Below are 23374 nucleotides of genomic sequence, written 5' to 3'. Positions count from 1 at the left end.
GGGGGTGGGTCTGTCCTGGTCCATGGGGGTGGGTCTGTTCTGGTCCATGGGGGTGGGTCTGTCCTTCACTGTGGTTCTCCCCATGGTTTCTCTGTTTCTGGGCCCAGCAGGAGGGTCTAAGGACGGAGGGGGCCTGGGACATTTGATCCATTGGCTTCACTGACTGTTTACCAACTGATTACTTGACTTTGTTTGTTTTCATTGTGTTTTTTTTTTTTTATCAATTCAACAATTTCTGTGAAGCCCTGTGAGGCGACTCAATTAATAAAACTGAATTTAATTTATCCCTATTTAACAGCAGGTCCAGATCCAGTGGTGCCACGGGGACACATGTCCTGTTTATTAGTCTGTGTTTAAACTCAAAAACTGATCTGTTTAATACGTGTATGAACAGGTCTGAGTAAATACTGTCACATGACATATGGTAGGTACAATTTACAGAAATAATTTTGGGGGTAAAAATACTTAAATTCCTGCTGTGTGACATAGGAACTGAAAATGATCATCATTTTATTGACTTTAGTCAAATGTCCAAAACATGCTGTTCTCAACATAAATGGATCTGAAATGAAACACACATAAGACTGTAGCTCTGACGGAAAACTACAGCTGGGAACAATATGAGGAAATGATCAGTTTGGATCAACACAAATCTGTGGGAACTGGGACATGAGAACAGGTGGGAACTGGGACATGAGAACAGGTGGGAACTGGGACACAGGGACAGGTGGGGACTGGGACAGAGGGACAGGTGGGGACTGGGACAGAGGGACAGGTGGGGACTGGGACACAAGGACAGGTGGGGACTGGGACACGGGGACAGGTGGGGACTGGGGCACAAGGACAGGTGGGGACTGGGACAGAGGGACAGGTGGGAACTGGGACATGAGAACAGGTGGGAACTGGGACACAGGGACAGGTGGGAACTGGGACAGAGGGACAGGTGGGGACTGGGACACAAGGACAGGTGGGGACTGGGGCACAAGGACAGGTGGGGACTGGGACACGAGGACAGGTGGGGACTGGGACAGAGGGACAGGTGGGGACTGGGACACGAGGACAGGTGGGAACTGGGACACGAGGACAGGTGGGGACTGGGACAGAGGGACAGGTGGGGACTGGGACAGAGGGACAGGTGGGGACTGGGACACAAGGACAGGTGGGGACTGGGACACAAGGACAGGTGGGAACTGGAACACGGGGACAGCAGTTTGGACCTTAGTTCAGTATCACAATAAAAGACTGACTGGAACTAAAACACTATAAATATGATCCTAAACTTTTATTATATTTTTTATTGTTGTATATTTGTTGTATATTTGCAGCTGTATATTTTATATTACAACAAGTGATATATACAGATAATATCAGAGCATATTTGACTAATAATTGGACTGGACAGAACCTTTGGATATTCATGAACTGTTGAATAATTAGTTCAACAGATTCACAGACTGAAAATGTCACTGATACAAGCAAGAAAAATGTATTAAAGTTAATAGTGCATTTACATATTTGAGTCCTTTTTAGGCGTCATTTTATATTGATTATATCTTTTTTTTTTCTGCAAGTGATACTGAAATTTTGTAAACAGTTCCATAAAATATAGTTCTTAAGCTAAAAAAAAAATGAGCCTGTTTGAGAAATGACAGATGGAACTTCGATTTTTGACACTGATGTTCACTGATGCTGGATCTGACCCAACATTAACTGGGATTTCCCATTTTTTTCTTTTTCATGCACCTACAGACGCTAACAATGAAATAGATTTGTAAAAACGAGTCATTTTAGGCTTTAGCGCACATCGCCTCATATTGTCCTTTTCATAGTAAACTCTGCTAGTATAATCCTTGTGATTTTTATTTTTAATAGACAAATAAGTTCTGTGACTGAACCTTCCACACCCTATTGTTCTATAAGTCTACCCAAAGGAAAGCACACATTTGTGAGGAAACTTTGTGCGATCAATATTTTTGCATTCTTGAGGACCTGTGCGCTTATATGAAGTTGGTGTTTGAGTGTGTTCTGTATGGTCATCTGGTGATGTTAGCGAACTCCAGTTCTAAGCTCATGACTCAGTCTCCGTTGCCCACATCCATGACCTGGGTTGGGTTTTTTTTGGCAAAAATACTAATTCTTCTGCTAAAACAAAGTACAACACAAGGTACCATTAGCTTACAAAGTACAAAATGCCATATGAACAAGAAAGATATGTAGTCAACCACCTACCAAGATAGTGCAGACTTGAATAAAAATTTGACATAAGCCTGCACAGATATTATCTGTTGAAGACTTCAAGGCCTTTATAAGCTGTACAGTGTACACAGGATATACACATACACCTATATTTACTTCAAAATGATAAAACAACAATGAATATTAACCCTTTCATGCATGAATTATGAGAACCTTAGTTTAGATTTTTTTTTTTCCTGAGTGTTTTTATCCCTCTTTAGGCATGAAAAAACAAAGCAATTGAATTTTTTTATTGAACCTATTTTTTTTATGAAGGTTGATTTGTTTCTTTATTGTTTTTACTTAAAAAAATTCAATTAAAAAAGTGTTTGAAGGCAAAAAAGAAAAAAAATATTTATGATCCAAAACATTTACTTTGAACACTTTTTTTTTCTTTGATGGAAAAGGGTTTTTTTTTTTATTGAAGTTTTTTTTTTTTTTTTTGATTGAAATTTTTTTAAATTTTTTTTTATTGAAAATATTTTTTTTGGGTTAAAGCAATAAAGAAACAAATCTACCTCCATAATTTTTCGTGGACTTCCAAAAATGTCCAATCCACTGGACACCATGCGTTTAATTTTTGATGTAGAGAATGCAATATCACAAAGTGATCTACTGTGAGAAAACTATCTAATCAAAACATTTTTAATGCAGCTAATCTGATGTTTTCTCACATTTTATCATATTCCCAATTTTTATTAGGAATTGATTTACACTCAAATATATTACTGCAGATCAGGTTTATCAAGAACAGCAAAGTTACAGTGATGGTGTGAATGTCAGTGTATTATTATGGGATGGTGCATGAGCATCCATTGTGTTGGCTGATATGGAACTAAAACTACAAAACCCATGAATATACAAGAGAACAGATGTAGAATAGCTGTCCACTGGAGTGACCAGTGTGCATGAAAGGGTTAAACAAATACGGAAAAGACTTGGTGTTCACCCACATGACCAGACTTGGTTCAAAGATTTTTGTGCTGCTAAAAGAAAATGTAAAAAATAAAAAAATACACAAATCTCAAACTTGTTTGAATTAATAAACTGCCTGTGACTCTTGAAATGTATAATAGTTGTGATGATTCATGTTCAGCCACATGCTGGAAAGGCCCAAACTAACCTGGCCCTTATGTTGTTGTAATATCTATTAATCACACCACTGCGCTCACTCTGAAAACAGATGGAGAAATGTCCTGGCGTCAGAACACGACTGGATTTGTTAGCTTTATGCTGTTGTATGCTGCACCCCTTCACTTCAACCCCATGTTTGACTTCATAAACACCCAGATAACTTATCAATGTGATATGATTAATTTCTACTCCTGTGAGCGTTTCCACCGTATTGCATGAAACCTTAGATGATTTTGTGGAAGAGCAGAGCCTCCCATCAGCCTCACTACTTATTTTGGCTGTGAGTTGACATCAATAACAGGTATGGAGAAGTTCACACGTTTTCTTGTGTTCTTCTCTCGCTTGTGTGTGTTTGTTTTCAGTGTTGCTCTGTAAGCTCGTTACAATGAGTCTTTTCTTAACCCTTACAGACCCAAACATCCACCTTTAACCCTTAAAGACCCAAACGTCCACCTTTAACCCTTAAAGACCCAAACGTCCACCTTTAACCCTGAAAGACCCAAACGTCCACCTTTAACCCTGAAAGACCCAAACGTCCACCTTTAACCCTGAAAGACCCAAACGTCCACCTTTAACCCTGAAAGACCCAAACGTCCACCTTTAACCCTGAAAGACCCAAACGTCCACCTTTAACCCTGAAAGACCCAAACGTCCACCTTTAACCTGAACCATCTACTGATCTAAACTGTTTAATTCCTGTTGCTCCACTAATCCTATTGCTCCATGTCAATAATTGGTGTCAAATACCAGCAGACCATCTGGTGGTTTGCTGGTTCCACTGCCAGCGCTCTGCTGAGAAGGTGATGGGCTGCAGCCTCCCATCCCTCCAGGACCTGTACACCTCCAGGACTCTGGGGCGTACAGGTCGGATCACAGCTGACCCCTCTCACCCTGGTCATGGACTCTTTGATCCACTTCCCTCAGGCAAGGGGCTACGATCCATTTGGACCAGAACCTCACGCCACAGGAGCAGCTTCTGCCCCCCAGGTGTTAAACTCCTGACCTCCAACACCAAATCCACTGCATTGGCACTTGATCCACCAGCTGATTGCACTGTTAATTTTTTTACTTGCACTATCTGCACAGATCCAGAACTGGTACTATCAGAGTCTCATTCAAACCCACTGGTTTTGTCCACACTGTATATTGTATATTTTGAACTTTATCTTACTTGTTTATTCTCTACCTTACTTGTTTATTTATTTTACAATATTTTATTTTATTTTTTACTGCATGCTTCTTACTCCATGTTCTGTGTGTGCACCAAACCACTGAAGTAAATTTCTAGTGTGTGAACCAGTTTACTCACATGGCAATGAACACGATTCTGATCGTCCATTTCATGCCATTTCAATCTGTCATTTCTGCAGTTTGCGGTCACAAAAAGATGACCAAAGCACATGCAACAGAGGTGGTTACAGTTGCTGACAGCAGGATGAATTCTTTCGCAAACAAATGCTGCGTTTCCACTTCGTGGTAGCGGCTCAACTCAACTGGGCCTTTTTCCCTTTCCATTACGTAAAAGAACCTAGGATCTGGTACCCGATACAACTTTTTTAGCACTTGCTCAGCCGAGGTTCCAAAACATGTGAAGAGATACTAAAATGTGACGTGTAAACACTGCAGACCACTGATTGGTCAGAGAGCAGTTTCGGAAGTTCACAGTAAATATAGTGGTAGGCTAATCCATAATGACAACCCGCAAAACTACACTGTGGTTCAGACAAGGAGGTTCAGACATTTCTGTCCTTGGGGTACGATGAAATGGTTCAGCGTGAGTTTGACAGGACAACACGCAACGAGCAAGTTTATTAGCAACTCTCTGAGCAGACGACACAGAAGTTATGCGCAGCATCGCTATGACAACCAGGTACTCTGAAGTCGGTAGTATCCGGTAATGGAAACGGTCTCCAGGAATAGGACCTAGGACTTGAGTCGAGTCGAGCTGGTTCCACGTAGTGGAAACGCGGCAATAGTTGTTGCATACGTTTATAGCAGCATTGACGACTGCTGATGATGTACCAGGTCTGGAAGGGTTGTCGTAATTCATAGGGGAATGTTTCAACCCCTACCCCTTACAACTCCGTTTCAAGGGGTTAGGGTTAGGGTTAGGGTTTCTTGTGTTCTTATGCGAAGTTTGTGTTGGGTCTGTTTTGGTTTGGGAGCCGGTCATGTGTCAGGGTTAGTTTAGTCAGTTTCTGAACTAATGACTTTTATACCACCATGATAACAGCCTGTACGTTGATTTACGCTAAATGGAGGGTACACTAGATACTGTTAGCTTAGAGCTGGAGTTGCAGACTCCTAGTTCAACACAGACCTCATAATCTCCTAGGACCTTGGCTCCAAAATGAAGGTGGGGTGGAAGTGTCACTAAATACAGTCCCCACAAAACCCTGGCATTCAGAGACTTGAACTGAACTTTCTAAAAATACATCAACAAATATTTCACAAGGTTTTGTTCATTTTATTTGGATCTGCGAATAAATCTATCATTATAGTATTCATCCATAAATAATAATTTAGAGCTTATTGAAGGTTCTGATATTTGATGCATTGGGCTTTGATTGGCATGTATGATTGACAGCTCATTTGTCTGGTGAAATATCACTGGTCAGATGCTTTCAGAATAAAAGTAGTGAAATTTTACCTCATGTGAGTCACTGATCCAGACTAATCCAGTCCTAAATGCTGATTGGTTGTAGTTTCACAGATCCAGTCTTGGGTCCAAACGTGAAATTGTAGAATTAATGATAGAATGGGTTTAAGTCCAAAGGAATGTTAGTGTCAGATGGACCAGATCTACTTCAAACACTGTCTGCACATGACAATACATGGACTGGACAGGTTCTATCAGTGGAACATTTATACATCTACTGGACAAATGTACATAAACCAACATATATGTAGAACATATATCATATACTCTCGGGATTGACTCTGTAAACTCAACATAGATTTTTTTATTAGTAAATTAAAATTCTTTATCAATTGCTAGAAATTTCAGTCGACCGCACTTGAATTCCAGGTGACCCCACATGAGGTCCTGACCCCAAGGCTGAAAAACACTGACCTGAAGAGTAACTTTTAAGTGAGATATAAGAACTTATTTTTAGACAATAGATCTTTTTTGCTTAATTCAAGCAAAAAATAAATAAAGAAATCTGCCAATCAGTGGTGTAGTGGTCCCTGGAGAAGTGGGTATACTCTCAATTTTTGCCTTTATTTATTTATTTTTTTTCTAATTAGTCCAGAAAAAACACCCTGTTTTAGAAGCAGTGACATGTCAGACTACTCTGTTTAATTTACCCAAAAATCCATCAGTAGTATTTACTCACTATTATAAAATTATCATGTCTTGATCAGGAGCAGTTTGTAGGTTTTACTGGACACACAAGCAGCTGCATGAATAGAAATGGATTCAACATGAGGCAAAGATAGGATAGCGTAAGCCTTTCATACCGTTAACCTTTCACAACATTAGCCTTTCATAACATTAGCCTTTCATAACGTTAGCCTTTCATAACATTAGCCTTTCATACCGTTAGCCTTTCATAACATTAGCTTTTCATAACGTTAGCCTTTAATACTGTTAGCCTTTCATGACATTAGCCTTTCAAAATGTTAGCCTTTCATAATATTAGCCTTTCATAATGTTAGCTTTCATAATGTTAGCCTTTCATAACATTAGCCTTTTATACGTTAGCCTTTCATAATATTAGCCTTTCATACCATTAGCCTTTCATAACGTTAGCCTTTCATAACATTAGCTTTTCAAAATGTTACCCTTTTATAACATTAGCCTTTCATAATGTTAGCCTACTCACATAGTTTAACTATCGGTGACACCATCTCTTCTCCTCTAAATGTGCAGTCATGTGACCACTACTTTAAAACGATGACTCATTCTGAAACCACCTTAAAACTTACCTCAGAATTATGTATTTCATGAAAGTAGGTTTTTTCAACATGTGCCACTCACTTCAAACACGGTTATTCTCCCTTTGTCGTTCGCATTTCCAATAATCGTGCATCCTTCAACAAGACGTGCAATGACCTGTCAATCAACTGGGGTGGCACTGGCACCAGAAGTATCCAATCAAGTTCCAGAGATGGGTGGTGCTAGTGCAATATTTTCCTCAGCATGACCCACCCTACTCTGCCTCTGATTGGCTCATCAGTCTACATGCCTTAAGTTAACCAATCTAATCAATGAAGGTACCAAGTACTAGCCAATTAGAGGCAGAGTAGGGCGGGTCATGGCTTCACCATCCTAGGGGAAAAAATGAGTAATATGGTGTGCATCGAGGGGATTTACAAGTGGGCATATGCAATGTTGACTGAAACATGAGTAGTTATACCACCGTCTACCACCGTCTACCCTGGACTACACCACTGCTGCCAATGGAACAAGTGAAAATGATTTGGTAAGATGTGTTGAAATAAGAATTTCCAGACTTATTGTCTAAAAATCAGTTCTTAAATCTCACTGAAAAGTTACTCTTTAGGTGATTCTGTCTTATTTTAAGTCTGATGAAATAGTTTGACTAGAAATGAGAAAAATACACTTGGTAAGATTTGGATTTTTAGCTTACCGGCCGACAGACCATAAGCTATTGTCGTCATGTGGCATCCGGCAGCGGCGTGTGTCGTCGTCTGTCGTACAAAAATTTCAACCGTCTTCTTCTCCAAAACTACAATTCCAATTGACTTCAAACTTGGTATACAGCTTCTTTATGATGATGTCAACAAAAGTTAGTGAAATTATTTGGATTTGGATCTGATTCTGGATTTGGTGCGACTTTGAAAAATTTTCCCATTATAACAGATAGGAAGTGGATTGATCCAATAAATCAATCAGTATCAATGATATCAAGTTGGAATTTGAATTTTTTACAGATCTGATTGGAATATGACCAAAACATGGGCTATTTCTGTAATAGAATAAATACACAGAACTGGGTGATAATAAATGGCATCTGGATACATTTCCCAAAGCTTTTAATTTGGCCGGTAAGCTACAGGGCCATTGGTCCGATTTTTGCCAGTGCAGTGATATGACTGAGATTCAATAGTTGGATAAAACAGTTTTTTCTGATAGAATGCATAGTGGTGTTAGATTAACTTTACCATGTTAATGTTGGTAAGTTTGCATTTAGCATCAGCATCCCTCAGACTTTTCCGGCTCCACCTTTGTCCAAATATGGTCGCTTCTGGTTTAAAAGAGTCAACATGATGACAACCAAAACACAAACCCTTGACTTAATAATGACAGTCCAGAACCAATGGAAGATGTCTCTAACTCTGTGCACTTTTTTCACTTCAAACCTTTGGATTGGTTTTAATGTCACATCTTTCTATTTCTGCATGTGTTTCAACTGTTGTAGTTGTGTTCCAGTCTGGCCTTCTAACAGACTCAGATTCCAGGGTTAGGGTTATCCATCCTGGACGAACAGAGACTAAGAACCACAGCTGACTTACCCTGTCTCAGTCATAGATGCCCTTAATGATCCCTAACCCCTGTGACCTTTCACCCCTCTAACCCTCTCACAGTTGGGGTGTTACCCCCTGGATCCATCCTCTTAATTCCACTGTTTTCAATTACTTTCAGGCAAAAGAGATGGGTATTTCTTGGAAAACATACATACATTTCATACTGATTGATGTTATTGAATACTGTGTCAGACTGATTTCACTTTGAACACACTCCAAACACACGCTAAAAAGAAAAGAAAGAAAATTAACTGTTCAGAAATAAGTTAGTATCTGTTTATCACAGTTCTAACTTCAAATTAATCTTGTGAGGAACTGTCAGTCATATCATTTCCACTGATAATGTTGGTAAGTTGAGCAACTAATTCTTAACCAGTTATGCTTGTTTTAAAACCATGGACTAGGTTTTCAGATGTATATTTAGTATTTATATTGGTTTCATGTCATGTGAAATTAGTTCTGTAGCATCTGTTAACCAAAATGTGTAACCACATGAGTGATAAAGACGACACTGCCTCGACTTAGCCCAGCTTTTATTTATTATGGCCTGTCTCTAACATAACACCATACCAAACCAAATCAAATGTTTCATTGACATCAGGATCCATTTTTTTACACTTACACCACACTGATATTTACTTCTCTCAGTCAGTACTATAACACACATTCAGTTACATTCATTCATTCATTCATTCATTTTTTCATTCTAAGGGTAGTAACACCATTCCACTAAATATTGTTTGAATCTTTGTTAACAGGGTCAGTAATGAGGTCTAAGCACTGATCATCACAAGTTTTTGTTTTATGACAACTACGTATTTGGATGTCAGAGTGTACGTCAGGCCAGAAAGATACACACTTTATCATCAAAAAATCTGAAACATTACTACTGTTACTGATAAATAAACATAAGAGGAAGCCAAAGAAAATAAGCCTCATTTCCCAGAAACAAGGCTTTTTTGGTTGATGAAAGGTTTTGTGTCCTTCCTGTCCCACTGTCCTAGACTTCCTCAGACATAGTTGAATATGTGATTCCTAGTTGGATCCATCTTCTGATTCCATATATTGATCTTGTCCAACTCTCTAAACCTCCACATGTTGAACTCAGCTCCATCTGACATGACCTTCAACCACCAATATTTCCTCCAAATCCCATCAAAGCTCTGATGCAGTTGGATCCACTTCTATATCATTCATACACATAATACTGAAATAGTGCCTTTAATCTGTATCCAGCTCCGTAGAATGACCAAACATGACCTTTGACCTGAACTCATTTGAATATCATGGTGGAAAATCCAGTCCAATCATTAGGTTGGACTTTTCAAATCTAACAGAACATTCTGGTCCACCTTGTAGATTCTATTGGTGTAAATCTGTTCAACACACTATGTTTATCCATCAAGTCTATCAGCTGTAGAATCTACGAGGAGGGACAGAGGTTCAATTGGAAGGACAACTGAGAAGGCTGAACACTGATCCATTCCATGTAGACGTGACTGGACCATCCAACTGATCACCTAAACAGGTCTGATTTACTCAGGTTTGTTGTTCTTCTGATCAGAAGGATTAGTGTCTTTAATGCAGGGCTCTCAAACTCTTTTTCTTTCAGGTTTCACATTCAGTCTGATTTGATCTCCAGTAAAATAATAGTATAATAACCTATAAATAATGACAACTCCAAATGTTTGTCTTTGTTTTAGTGCAAAAAAAACAACATTCAATTATGAAAATACTTACTTTTTAAAATTATCCAAACAAAAAAGATGTGAATAACCTGAAAAAACTGAAATTTCTTATGAAAAATAAGTGCAGTTTTAACAATATTCTGCCTCAACTTGTCATTTCCACATGCGCATCATGGATCAGATCTACAAAGACACTAAACACTGAGGAACAGGCAGAGAAGAGTTCAAATTGTGCTTAATTTTCTTTAGACATTTCAGGTTGTTCATATTTGTTCAGGTTATTCACATTTTATGTTACAGGATAGTTTGTAAATGTATATATTTTCATAATTTACTGTTATTTTTTGCATTAAAACATAGACAAACATTTGAAGTTGTCATTATTTACAGACATAATGTTATTTTTTTCACATCAAATCAAGAAGAAAATATGGAGTTGTTATTTTTTGTCGGTTATTCTGCAGTTATTATTTGACTGTAGATCATATTGGTCTGTGTGTGGAACATGAACTAAAATAAGTACAACAGCACTTTGCAAATTCATCCCACGGGCCGGACTGGAACCTTTGGCAGGCCGCATTTGGCCCCCGGGCTGCATGTTTGAGACCCCTGCTTTAATGGAACTCCTTTCCAGTTGAGTCAGTCATGTCCCTATGAATCCAACAGAGTTCGGACTTAGTTTTACAGACATGATCGGGATAAAGGATCCATTTGGAGATGATGGATCTGACTGTTTTACTGCAGGAACTGAGTCATGCATCACTGAACATGGACCAAAAGGATTTTACAGACACTATTATGCATTTGACTGAGACACACACACCTATTTATATAGTAAATCCAAACAGACAGGAGACCAGGACATGTCCTTCCGTCTGTTTGCAGATCCTTGGTGTTCTGCTGCAGCGGTCCATGTCTGAGCTTTTTCAGTCCAAGGCACAGACTGACATCATATACATTTCGCTGACCATGCCAAATCAAAAATGTCTCCTGATCCCACCCAGACATTCCTGGTCTTGTTCTCAGCAGAGGGTTGTCATTCACTCTGTCTTTGTCTGCGCTGACTTCAGCTCATGCATGTGTCTACCAGTCTGAGTGGATCTGCCTCCAATGGCCTGATGAGGAACAGGAAGGGAACATGATCTCATTCGTGCAGGCATGAAAGGAGTTGAGACTCCCGGTATCAGGTTCTCCTCTCTCATATTTTAGAGATAAAACCTTCTCCGTGCACTCGATTTTTCATTTTGTGAGGAAAACATTTCATCTGTTGCTGTAAAAATGTGGTTGGCTTGTTACTCTTCAGTACTTAAACACTGTGATTTTTTAGGAAAGTGTGATTGGATATTTGGCAGTGCTTTTTTTAATAAATATTCAGGTTATGTTAGGTGAAGATAAGGTTTAGGTGTGAATCTCCCTAAATGTCTGTTTATTCAGTTTCTCCCTTTTTATCTGCCCTCAAGTGGATAAAAAGGATTTAAAATCATCTTTTTTTATACTAACACATACAAATAGACTGTCACACACACACACACACACACACACACACATATATATATATATATATATATATATATATATATATATATATATATATATATATATATATATATATATATATATATATGTATATATATATTAGTAAATATGTGTTCAAGCACCTTATCAAAACTACATGAGGTGGAATTCTCAAAATGGTGTATTGATAACTTCACATTCCTTCAAATGAAATACTCTGAGGACATCATGTTACAGATATTAGAATTCAATCTGGCATATTGGGATTTTTGCAGCCTAGCAGTTTATACTAAAGGTAGTTGAGTTTGTAACATTTATGTAAACAGGATGTGTGTCCACAAAAGGATATGAGCCCATTTAATAACAGCACTGTTCAATATGAAGCTGTTGGAATCCATGTGGGCGTTGAATCCAGCAGATTTGGAGTGAAATACTTCACATTTACAGAAAAACACACAAACCAACACATGGACTGATAGTAACACTTTAAAGGACCTTTTCCAGTAAGAATAGAAAAAGAACAATAACAATACAATAACAAAATCATATGACACAAGTCAGGGCAATATGATATTCTCACAATACAATATGATATGATATGATACAATTAGAATTTAATGATACAACTACGATATGACATAACACAACATGATATGATTATGATACAATACAATATGATCAAACCTGATACAATACGATATGATTATGATCAAATGTATGATGATATGATAGCGGATCTGAAGATGAGTGACTGAATAATTAACTAATTAGGAACTCTAGAATGAACAAAACAGTCACTTTAATGAGGTTTTGTCTTGTGTTTTGTTGCCACCATTGACAAGAGTGGGGGGTATTGAATTGATTGCATTCTGACATTTCACCAGTAGATATCAGTAAAGATCATACACTGAACTTTGATTTTCATGTACAGTCCAAGGCATGTCAAAAAAACAACAACAAACAAATGGAAGTGTTTGTTATTAGGAGCCTGTGGACGAATGGACCTGCAGATTTCTGTAGAGCTTTGGGTTCACCTACTTCAGTTTGTCTTCAATCACGTACACACACACACACACTCTCCTCCTCCTCCTCCTCCTCCTCCTCCTCCTCCTCCTCCACCTCCTTCTCCTCCTCCTCCTTCTCCTCCTCCTCCTCCTCCTCCTCCTCCTCCTCCTCCACCTCCTTCTCCTCCTCCCCCTCCTCCTCCTTCTCCTCCCCCTCCTCCTCCTTCTCCTCCTTCTCCTCCTCCTCCTTCTCCTCCACCTCCTTCTCCTCCTCCTCCTTCTCCTCCTCCTCCTTCTCCTCCCCCTCCTCCCCCTCCTCCTCCCCCTCCTCCCCCTCCTCCTCCTTCTCCTCCTCCTCCTCCTCCTCCTCCTTCTCCTTCTCCTCCTCCTCCCCCTCCTCCCCCTCCTCCTCCTTCTCCTCCTCCTCCTCCTCCTCCTCCTCCTCCTCCTCCTCCTCCCCCTCCCCCTCCTCCTCCTCCTCCTCCTCCTCCTTCTCCTTCTCCTTCTCCTCCTCCTCCTCCTCCTTCTCCTCCTCCTTCTCCTTCTCCTTCTCCTCCTCCTTCTCCTCCTCCTCCTCCCCCTCCTCCTCCTTCTCCTTCTCCTCCTCCTCCTCCTCCTCCACACCCTTTATGTTCCTTCCTGTTTCCTGTTCAACTGTCCGCTGCACAGGAAGCCTGCCTTGTGCTACAGTTCTGCAGAAAACTTGTGAGTCACAGAGCCGTAAACTTTGCGGACACACGGGAGAAAGGAACGAGGTGTTTTTTTTCTGATCTCCATCTCTAACCATGTTAGCTCTTGCATTGTTTCTGAGACAAATGGCTCATGGGGTCTTTAACTCTGTATACAAAGGCACATTTGTCCCCCATGTTTAGCCACCTGCTGACTCTTGGCTTTAGTATGTGTGAGTAGGCTCTATCCAGCTGAGACATCTGTGCACTGGATGCACCTGCTGGCTCTGGGACACAACACTGAGTCAGGATCTATCCAAACCAGTATCTTGTACTCCAGTGGTTAAGGGGGACAAACACAGTCATACTGGTTTGATTACTAATGTGGGGACATTTGCTGCATGTGTCTCTCCTATCTTTATGTTCCATGTCTGCATACTGAACTAAGTGTTTGAATTAAGTTTGAAGACTCTATATAAATCCACAACCAGAGTCAGAGCTCACAGTAGAATCCTCCATGTTCCACCTCCATGCTTCTACAACAGCTGGGAATGGACATCCTCTTCCATTTTCTTCTGTTTTATAGACGGTGTCATCCAGCAAGAAGTTCTTCAGCTGCAGTAGCATCACTGAGTTAAAGTCCCCTAAAATAAAAAGTCTAGAATGGACCAAGGTTCTAATAGTTTTGGATTTTTCATTACAGTTTAGTTTTATTTAGTTTTGACTTTTTTTTTCTCTATTTCAGTTAGTTTTAATTTGTTTTCAGAGCAGGTTTGCTAGTTTTTGTAAGTTTTCATTTTGGTCTAAATGCTTAGTTTTAGTTTAGTTTTAGTTGTTTTTTTTTTTTGTTATATATATTTTCTCTTCTTCTCTGTCATCGTATTCAAATAAATCCCAGACAGGACTCTGCTGCTTTCTCCCAACTTTAGTCTCCATGTTTCCAGGTAGAGTGGGGACCAGAAGACGACTGGAAACCACAAGTGAACACAAGTGACGGACCATCAAGTGTCGTATGGTGACAGCAGAGAAAACTGAGCGAGCCAAATAAATCGATTTCGTATCAATCCGACATTGACAAAGACGAAAACGAAGGGAATTTTACCCATAATTTTTATCCATTTTAGTTAGTTTTGTAAACACACAATACAGTTTCAGTTAGTTATCATTTTTTCTTTTATTTATAGTTTTTATTTATTTCAGTTAACGAAAATGTTTTTACAATTCTAGTTTGCGTCATTTCATTAGTTTTCGTTAATGATAATAACCTTGGAACGGACAAAACAAACACGAAACTTGAAAGTTTTTTGCAGCCACTGTTTGCAAGTGGAGCTTGGGTATTCAGCTGGTTCCAATGCTCACCTTTAGAATCACTGAACGTTACACAGCGAACCTTTCAAATTCCTTCATAGATGGATCAGTTTGAGAATAAACAGAAGACATGTCTGATCTGTCTTTATGAATGTGAACTATTTATCTACACAGAACCATGATCTGTGAAAAGTGAATAACACTGTTCCATTTAAACACTAAACTTACTTCAGCTTAACAAACCAAAAACAGACCAAACCAGCAGTGGCTCTACGGTTGGACTTGTGTGTTGTTGAGGCGGCTGTAGAGAAGGTTGGACGGACGGATTCATTTGGATGGAATCTGCAACTGAACAGCTAGATGTCACTAAACATCACACACTGAATATTAGGGCTCTTTGGCTGAGGGGTGTGTGCGCACGCGTGTGTGTGTTGCACGTGCGTGCATTTCGGCCGGTTACCCACACACATACGTCAGTTTCCGTCCTACTTGAACTATGGGGGTACAGGGTGGGGCGGTCTGTGCCTCCGCAGAAGTGAAACTTTCTCTTCATTTCCCTTTTCCCTCTCCTCCTGTACTGGACTATTATATATTATACACGACACTGATGGGGGTTTTTTTGTATGAAATGTTTGGTGTGGTGGCATGGATAAACCTTACCAGCAGAAACGCTGCACTTATGGTCCTGGTTGCCAAGTGACATCAGCTGATCTGTGAAAGTTTTCAGTGCAAAAAAACTTCCCAGCAGCACAATAGAATATTTTTCATATAAAATTTTTAGAGAGGGTGAGACTTTTGATTCTTGGTTAAAGGCCGAGTTATCGTCACCGGCAAAGAAAAGAAAAGGAGAATAAGAAGAACAGCAGAAGTCAGAGAAGTGAAAATGAAAAGACACTTGGATCTTGACGACAGAAAAGAAGACCAACATGAGATGAACACCAATGAACACGAACCTTAATTGGGCAGGAGTTCAGGTGGGTGACTCACCACTACCACTGGGGTTCTCATCCATTTCACTGTCTTTACTGCAGACGTTCCTCCGCTTGAATTCACTCTTTCTTCACTCAACTGCAGCCGACAGCAGCAGGCTCACATGTTGTAAAGACGCTTTACCATTGGTTGAGGGAAGAGGCAGCGGCGGTTCTGTGTTTGTGGGCATTTGTTTGTAATGCAGCCATGAAATAAAATGTTTAAGAATCGTCCGTGTTTAGAAATGAGATCGCATTCATGTGTGAATCGAGATAGCGATCTTTTAACAATTAGTGCATAGCCCTACTGAATATCCTCCTGAGACCCAGGAAAGTAAAGGTTTGGGCTTTTTACATAAATAATTGACCATTGACTGGAAACAGCATGATGCAATAGTTTGTTCAGATACTTTTTTGATGGAATGTCTTTTTCAGTGGCCTGTGCAGTTGTTTTTGCTCCGAATGTCTTGTCCCCTACAGAGGAAAAAAAAATGCACCGCTGGATCTCAAAAGGATGTGAAATAAATAATCAGAGTTATTCTGGTTTCAGTCACCACTTAAGTTTCCATTCAAACATTGAACAAAAGCATGTTTTTGACACTTCTACTGAATGTTTGTAATGTTCTGATTATGTCCAGACTGAACGGCTGATGCAGGACCATTTGTTTTACTGAAGAGAGTGAAAAGTAGATCCTCTTACTTCTGCTCACATTAAAGTATTATTGTTATTTCATTTGTAGTATTTAAAATGTGTTTATATTTTTACTATTGTGTCCACATCAGCTGTGATGTGTGAAATGTGTTTCTGTTTAAAATGTCTGTTTATCCATTCAAGTATCTAGATAATATTGTCAGGTGACATTAATGTGCATTTAACACAAATGGACTTATCTTATAGATAAGGTCTGTTGTGAACTGGATCATGGTAGTTTGTCAAAATGTGTAACTGGTATGAGAACTTTACATTTTCATGTGGCAGTGTAGTGATTTTTTTTTTTTTCCCATGTGACAAGTTGAAGGAGGGTTGTGACCTATCAGATGTATGTATGTGTCACAACTGAACAAGGAATGAAACCCAAATGCACAACTACCAACAAAAACCTTCCATTTAACTGTCTTAACTTTCAAAAGATACAAAAAGTCGGATTCGCTCAATGAGGCAAAAGATCTAAAAACCAAAAGATTACAAAAACACAAAATCACTCCCAATGGAGGCAAAAAAAAACCAACATAAAAATGAAAGGTGGTCAAAAACGTAAAAAGTCACTCAGTGAGGAGAGAAAAAAAAAACAATTCACTTGTTAAAGAAACAAAAATCCAATCAAGCACCTGAAACAAAAAGACTGACTTGACCTGACGTGGTGGACGCTCAAGACCAGACCAGATGAGACCAGATGAGACCAGACCAGACCAGACGACCTGGCAGGAGACAAAGGGAGACATGGACAGGTAAAGGGGGACAGGTGGAACCATTCAGGCTGTAGGAGGGCCATCAGACCGTCAGACCAGACCATTAGACCGACAGGAAGGACAGGAGGTCGGACACACAGGGAAAAATACAAGACTAACACACCACTCTAACTTCCTGGTCATGGCAATATGTGTGTTGGGAGTGTGAGTGGGGGTCGGGGGTGAGGGGTGGGGGGGGGGGTGTCTCTGACTCCATCAGATCATGCCTGGTCAGCTGAGGGAGGGGCCTTTAGACTGGGATGACCTGAGGCCAGAGTCAGAGTTCAGAGTTCATGTTGTGACAAAACGACTCCCTCAGCCCCAGCACTGACTGGAAGAACTGAAAAACATAAAAAATAAAATAAAATTCAAAAACAGACTGGAAGAACTGACGGAAGAAAATCTACCTGCAATGGTCTCAACTGTACAGCCCTCACACCAGCACCAGCACCATCAGCACCACCAGCACCACCAGTACCAGCACCACCATCACCACCACCACCACCACAGAGGAGGTCAAGGGTCAATGCATGTGTCATAGATAAGTATGGGAAACAATTCTGTGATATGAAATCAATCATTCCTAATGTTTTTCTTTTCAGTTTTATCTATTATTTGTGTTCACGTTGTACTTTTATTATCAGCTAGTGTTTGTATTTTTTGATGCATTTTAGGCACACATTTGTTCTTTAAATAAAACACAATGAGACAAATGTGTTAGTGCTGTCACAGCTCTTTTCCACTGACCATTACAGGCTTCAAGTAAATCCCAGTTTCATCTTCCAGACTGCTGTGCATCGGGTGTGTGTTTTTGTGTGTGTGTTTATGCATGTGTGTGTCCATGGTTGCAGGAATGTCTGCTGGCCAGGCCTTTTATTAGTCTCATCCATACCACCACATTATAGGCTCCTGTCGCCAGGCAACTGCAGGTTCTGGCTGGTTACCATGGAGAGTGCCCATTGAGTGACGTCGCTGGCCCTATTTGCCTCTCTTCTCTATTGGAATGAGAGTCTTTTTAAAGGTACCTCCCACCCCCCACCATCCCAGCTCTCTACATACACACACATACACTCACTTAACCCCTTACACACACAGTGACACACACAGCCAGCGCCTCGTCACTCTGTGTGGTGACTAGAGGAGTGGAACTAACAGTCCCACAAAAACATCTCACTGAGGCAGACCAGACTGGACCTTCCAGGGAGGGTCTTTGTGCAGAAATGAGCATACAGACCCCGGAGTCGTGATGCCTACTGTGGGCGAGTGCGGGCTAATATCAACACAGGCTGAGCTGAACAACTTCACAGAGGAAAAGACACTATTCTCAAGTTTTGAAGCATTTTCATTATACAAAGGCAATTCTTGACAGTGGAAATAGTATGATATCAAGTAGGGTTAGGTGATACAATTATATTTTGTCATTTATTATCATTATCACGATATACATTTTTCTTTTGTCTTACATCATGTAAAACACAGACCATTTTTCAGCATTTTGTTGTTTTGCTTCATTTTACGCCTACATATGTCACAATGATTCGATCATTTCGATCACATTTGATCATCATTGTATTTTTGAGGGTTCTCTCTCTACAGTTATAAAATGTCCTTCTACTTGTGTCACATCACCATTTTTTGAAACCAAGTTAAAACAATATCCTAACTTTTAAAAGATTTTAAAATGTTTGTAATAAAAACAATGTAAGTTGTATAATAATCATGTAACAAAGTGAATTCTTGACATCAAAAGTATTATTTAGTACTATAGTGACATATCACATTAATGGTCATGATCACAATGACATACTTGTTTTGTCTCTCAGGGGCATTTTATCAATTTTCTCAGCTAAGACACTCTTATTTGCAAGTCACTGTAAAGCAAGCACCAGTGCACAAGTCACAAAAGCAGGTAATTATACAAAATAACGAAGTGTAAAATACAGTTAAAATACATTAAACTTTCATCAGGACCAAAAAGCCAGCCAAGCCTGATCCAGTCCTACATGAAATTTTAAGAATGATCTGCTTTTATTGTAGGTAATTCCTTTATCAGACAGGGGTAGTTGTTTGTTTGAATGATCAGCTTTGCTAAATATTATAACTCATCTACCCATAAATGCTTTGGTTTGTAAAGTGGACATGCGTTAAACATGCCTTTTCCTGTGTAAAATACCCGACTTGATAGATTTATGCAAGCTCTCAGACAATCTTGTTCAACAAAGACTTTGATCATCCATATCGTTGCACTGTCCATCATATTCACCGCACTAAATCTTTATCCAATGACCTCCTTCCATCATTACATTAGCTTCATTTCAAAAACATCAGAAAAGTCAAATGGAACATGTTACTTTTAAGATGTTTCATTTTTACAGATTTACAACATAATCTACATTTCATTGTACTGGGTTACAGCTTGTACACATTATGCATTGCTGCTGGTAATTCAGTGTAAATGTTTGTCTTCCATTTTTAAGTATTGGTATTTAAGCAGAGATGTTATGTTTATGACTCATTTTGCCTTCTAACCCCTCCTACTATGTTTTTATAGATTACTATTTTTTATGTTATTACATTGATATGTGCAGATAAACAGAACAAACTCTGATATGATGAAAAGCTCCTGAGCTGGGACTGTTTGTCAAACAATGGAACAGCGCTGCTCAGATATTCTGAATAAAATGAATTTATTTTACGGTTACTTCTGACATGGGCCTCTTACAAACTCTCATTGTGCAGTGATCACACACTCCTGTGACTGTATGCAGACTTTCAGTTCTTATTTTCAACTTTTAAGAGACCATATGACCTGCTAAGATTCTTAAGTGACCAACAAAACAAGTATGGAGATAATCTGTTGTAATCCAGTCACAGTTTTAAATAAGGTGGTTGCTCCACATAGCCTGAAATGTCGTGTTTTTTCCAAATCTTTAACATCAGTGTTAGTTTTGCACTAGTCTTTGATGGGTTGCTCCTGACGTAGATGTGGATAAAATAATTGACTCATCTGCTTGAATACAGAGCACACAGTTTTGATTTGAGGGAACTGCTGTTGTTCGTGACTTGTGAATGGAGTGACTTGCGGAAAGACGATTCCAGCAATTTCTCCGAAGCTCTAATTTGAACGCCTTCCATTGACTACGACCGAGAAGGGGTGACGGTGGGAGTGGGGGTGGGGGGTACTGTGAAAGGGGGCGGAGGTGGTGGGGGTTGTGGAGTATTGTGAGTTGAACAGCAGAGCCCCACTCTATCTGAAAGGGCATTGTCATCTGGATTTCTATGGCTAACCAAAATACTTTCTCCCGCCGTGGGGGTTTATGGATCCACGGTGGGAACGGTACGCATTACGCACAGCCGCGGGGGACGGCGCACACCGACGAACTGCCCCGGGGCTCTGTCAGTCTTTACTTTAGTTTTAATAACACACTTTAACTGAAGATTTTAGACAATATATTCAGTTTAATCTTAATTAAATGAGACAGTATTGCATCTTCATACACGTGAATAATGAATCATTACATCAACATTCAACAGAAACAAAGTTTATTCCTAAAGGTTGTGGAAAAAAACCCAAGAGACTACCTGCAGAAATAAGAGCCCTGCAGGTGCACAGTGCAGGCGAATAACGGACTGTAAGCCAAACATTTCAGAATGCACTGATCAACAGATCCAGAATTTAGACAGTAAAACATCATCAGTCTCGAACTTGACTTACACAACTCAACAAAGCAGTTTGTTTGAGAACGGCTTCTGCTTGACCATGTGTGCACTTGTCTTCCTGTTGTTTTTGTTGCTGTTGGACATTGTTGGCGTCCTCAACATGTCGGCGTAGTTCCACAGAGGAAATAGGTCTCTGAACGTGTGGGAGTGCAATCTTTTACTGTACAACTTTGTGCTGACCATGCACAAGCCAAAAAACAAAACAAAACAAAACAAACAAACAAAAAAAAAAACAAACAGTGTACATATTCGGTGGCAACAGTTCCTCTAAAAATGAAAAACGTTACAGTTACAACGGTAGGTAAACAATTCAAGACACTAATATCAATTTCGGTGACTTACAAAAGGTACCAAACAAAAATACTCCTTTTTGTCGTGAGCTACCTCTTGTTGATAGTCTGTTTCGTTTTTCTTTTTTTTTTTTCTTTTTTCAAATCTCCTGTATGTACAAAGAAGGCTTTGTGAATTTGCGGTCCAAGGGAAGGCCTGGGCCTATATAAAGGCTAAACACAGCACAGATGCCTCCACTGATTTTCAAAGTTCAGATGGGGGAAAAAAAAAAAAACTGCAGGTGCAAAGATAACATCCGTCATAAAAACACAAAGAGAACACTTTTGAAAAAGTTTCTGGTCACTTTTACGCACCGCATATGATAGTTACACATAATTCCTCTTGTCATAGTCCCCGTTCTGCGTTGCTCTCTTGGTCGGTGCATATTTGACCGAATATCCCGAGTTGCCGCTGGAGGGACAGGAGCAGCACAGCAGCGCTCCGCCGATCAGCAGCAGCGCCGTGGCCGCCCAGCCGATGTAGAGCGCCGCGCCGATCTCCCTCTTCTGGGACGCGGGCACCTGCGGATTGTAGAAGTCCGAGATAATGTTGTTGGCCATCCAACAGAGAGGCACGAGCACGAACAGACCGCTGATGATGTAGATGACCCCGCCGGCGTTCACCACCCGGGCTTTGACGTACTCAGTGCGGATGCAGTTGGTGCACTGCGCTCCCGCGACCACCACCATGAGCCCCAGCACGCCCATCACCGACGAGATGATGGTGAGCGCCCTGGCCGCCTGGAGGTCGCGGCTGAGTGCGAGGACGGAGTCGTGCACCTTGCACTGCATCTGCCCCGTGCTCTGAACCACACACGACATCCACAAACCGTCCCAGATCGTCTGAGCCACCACGATGTTGGCTTCGATGTAAGCCGTCACCTTCCACATGGGCAGCCCGCACGCGACCATCACCAGGAGCGAACCGATGACGCACAGCGACAGCCCCAAGATCTCCAGTCCGGCAGACACCATGTTTGCGTCCAAGTTAGACTGAGTCTGTCCAAAGTTCTGGAAGTGTCTTCTGGTGTTTCTACTTGAGAGCAAAGTGTTTCTCTGCTCTTCAGGTTGTCGTTGTCGCCTCACAGGAGCGTCAAACGGTTACTTGCGCATCATTCACCATTTAATGTGAGATGAACGAGACGGAAGCTCCGGCTGTCTTTGTTGGTGAGATGATGTGAAAACAACTGGAATCACAGTAACATCGGACCACGAATATCTGAGGGGTGGGGGTGTTTGAAGTCGAGGAGAAACTTCTGTCCAATCAGCTGTGGCCGCATCCTCAAGGGACCAATGAAAACACGTTAAAGTTGTGAGGCTGAATAAAGCGGTCCAGAGAGCTTTGTGCGTTTGAACAGTTATTCACAATGAATAGACAGGGCAACAGAGAGAGGGGGGGTGAGCACGGACAGACAGGAGGGTGTTTAAGGGTATGGAGCAGCTGAAAGAAATGCAGTGGTTTGACGAAGCTGGTTCTTTGTTATTGATTTTTCAGACACGGAGGCTAATGTCATTTGACCATGACGCAGTGCAAACACACTGGTTGTTATTCAGCCGACACAGTTCCACTCATTCTTTGGAATCAATTTGTTAAGTAGAGCATATTAAAAAGGACATCTACTGGGTTATTCAAAGTTTAAGTTTCATACATATTCTATGTTTCGTTTTGTGTTTATTTAATTTATACTATTGTGTTTATTTTTTCATGTTCTTTCTTTTTTTTTATGCTTCATTAAGTTATTGGCCTCCCAAAAACGCTGTTATATTATATTTATAGCCTTAAGTATTCGCATTTTTAAAGGTCAATCCAGGACAGCTGTGCTTTATTGTGTTGTAATTTTTTAAAGGAATGAAATCCCACAC

The 23374-nt window shown here is 40.3% G+C and overlaps 1 protein-coding gene across 1 annotated transcript; it reads right to left on the bottom strand.

The window, feature by feature from the left end:
• Positions 1-20905: 20905 nt before the first annotated feature.
• Positions 20906-22852, bottom strand: cldn5a (claudin 5a). Its single transcript, XM_030143344.1, has one exon. The coding sequence runs from the start codon at positions 22484-22486 to the stop codon at positions 21839-21841; it is 648 nt and encodes a 215-aa protein (XP_029999204.1). The 5' UTR covers positions 22487-22852; the 3' UTR covers positions 20906-21838.
• Positions 22853-23374: the final 522 nt, after the last annotated feature.

This window comes from Sphaeramia orbicularis, chromosome 9 (assembly GCF_902148855.1).
Source record: "Sphaeramia orbicularis chromosome 9, fSphaOr1.1, whole genome shotgun sequence".
Taxonomy (NCBI): domain Eukaryota; kingdom Metazoa; phylum Chordata; class Actinopteri; order Kurtiformes; family Apogonidae; genus Sphaeramia; species Sphaeramia orbicularis.
This window is presented reverse-complemented; position numbering and strand designations above follow the sequence as displayed.

Excerpts from the sequence above, each read along its gene's own strand:
- cldn5a (XM_030143344.1), bottom strand. The coding sequence starts at position 22,486 with ATGGTGTCTGCCGGACTGGAGATCTTGGGGCTGTCGCTGTGCGTCATC.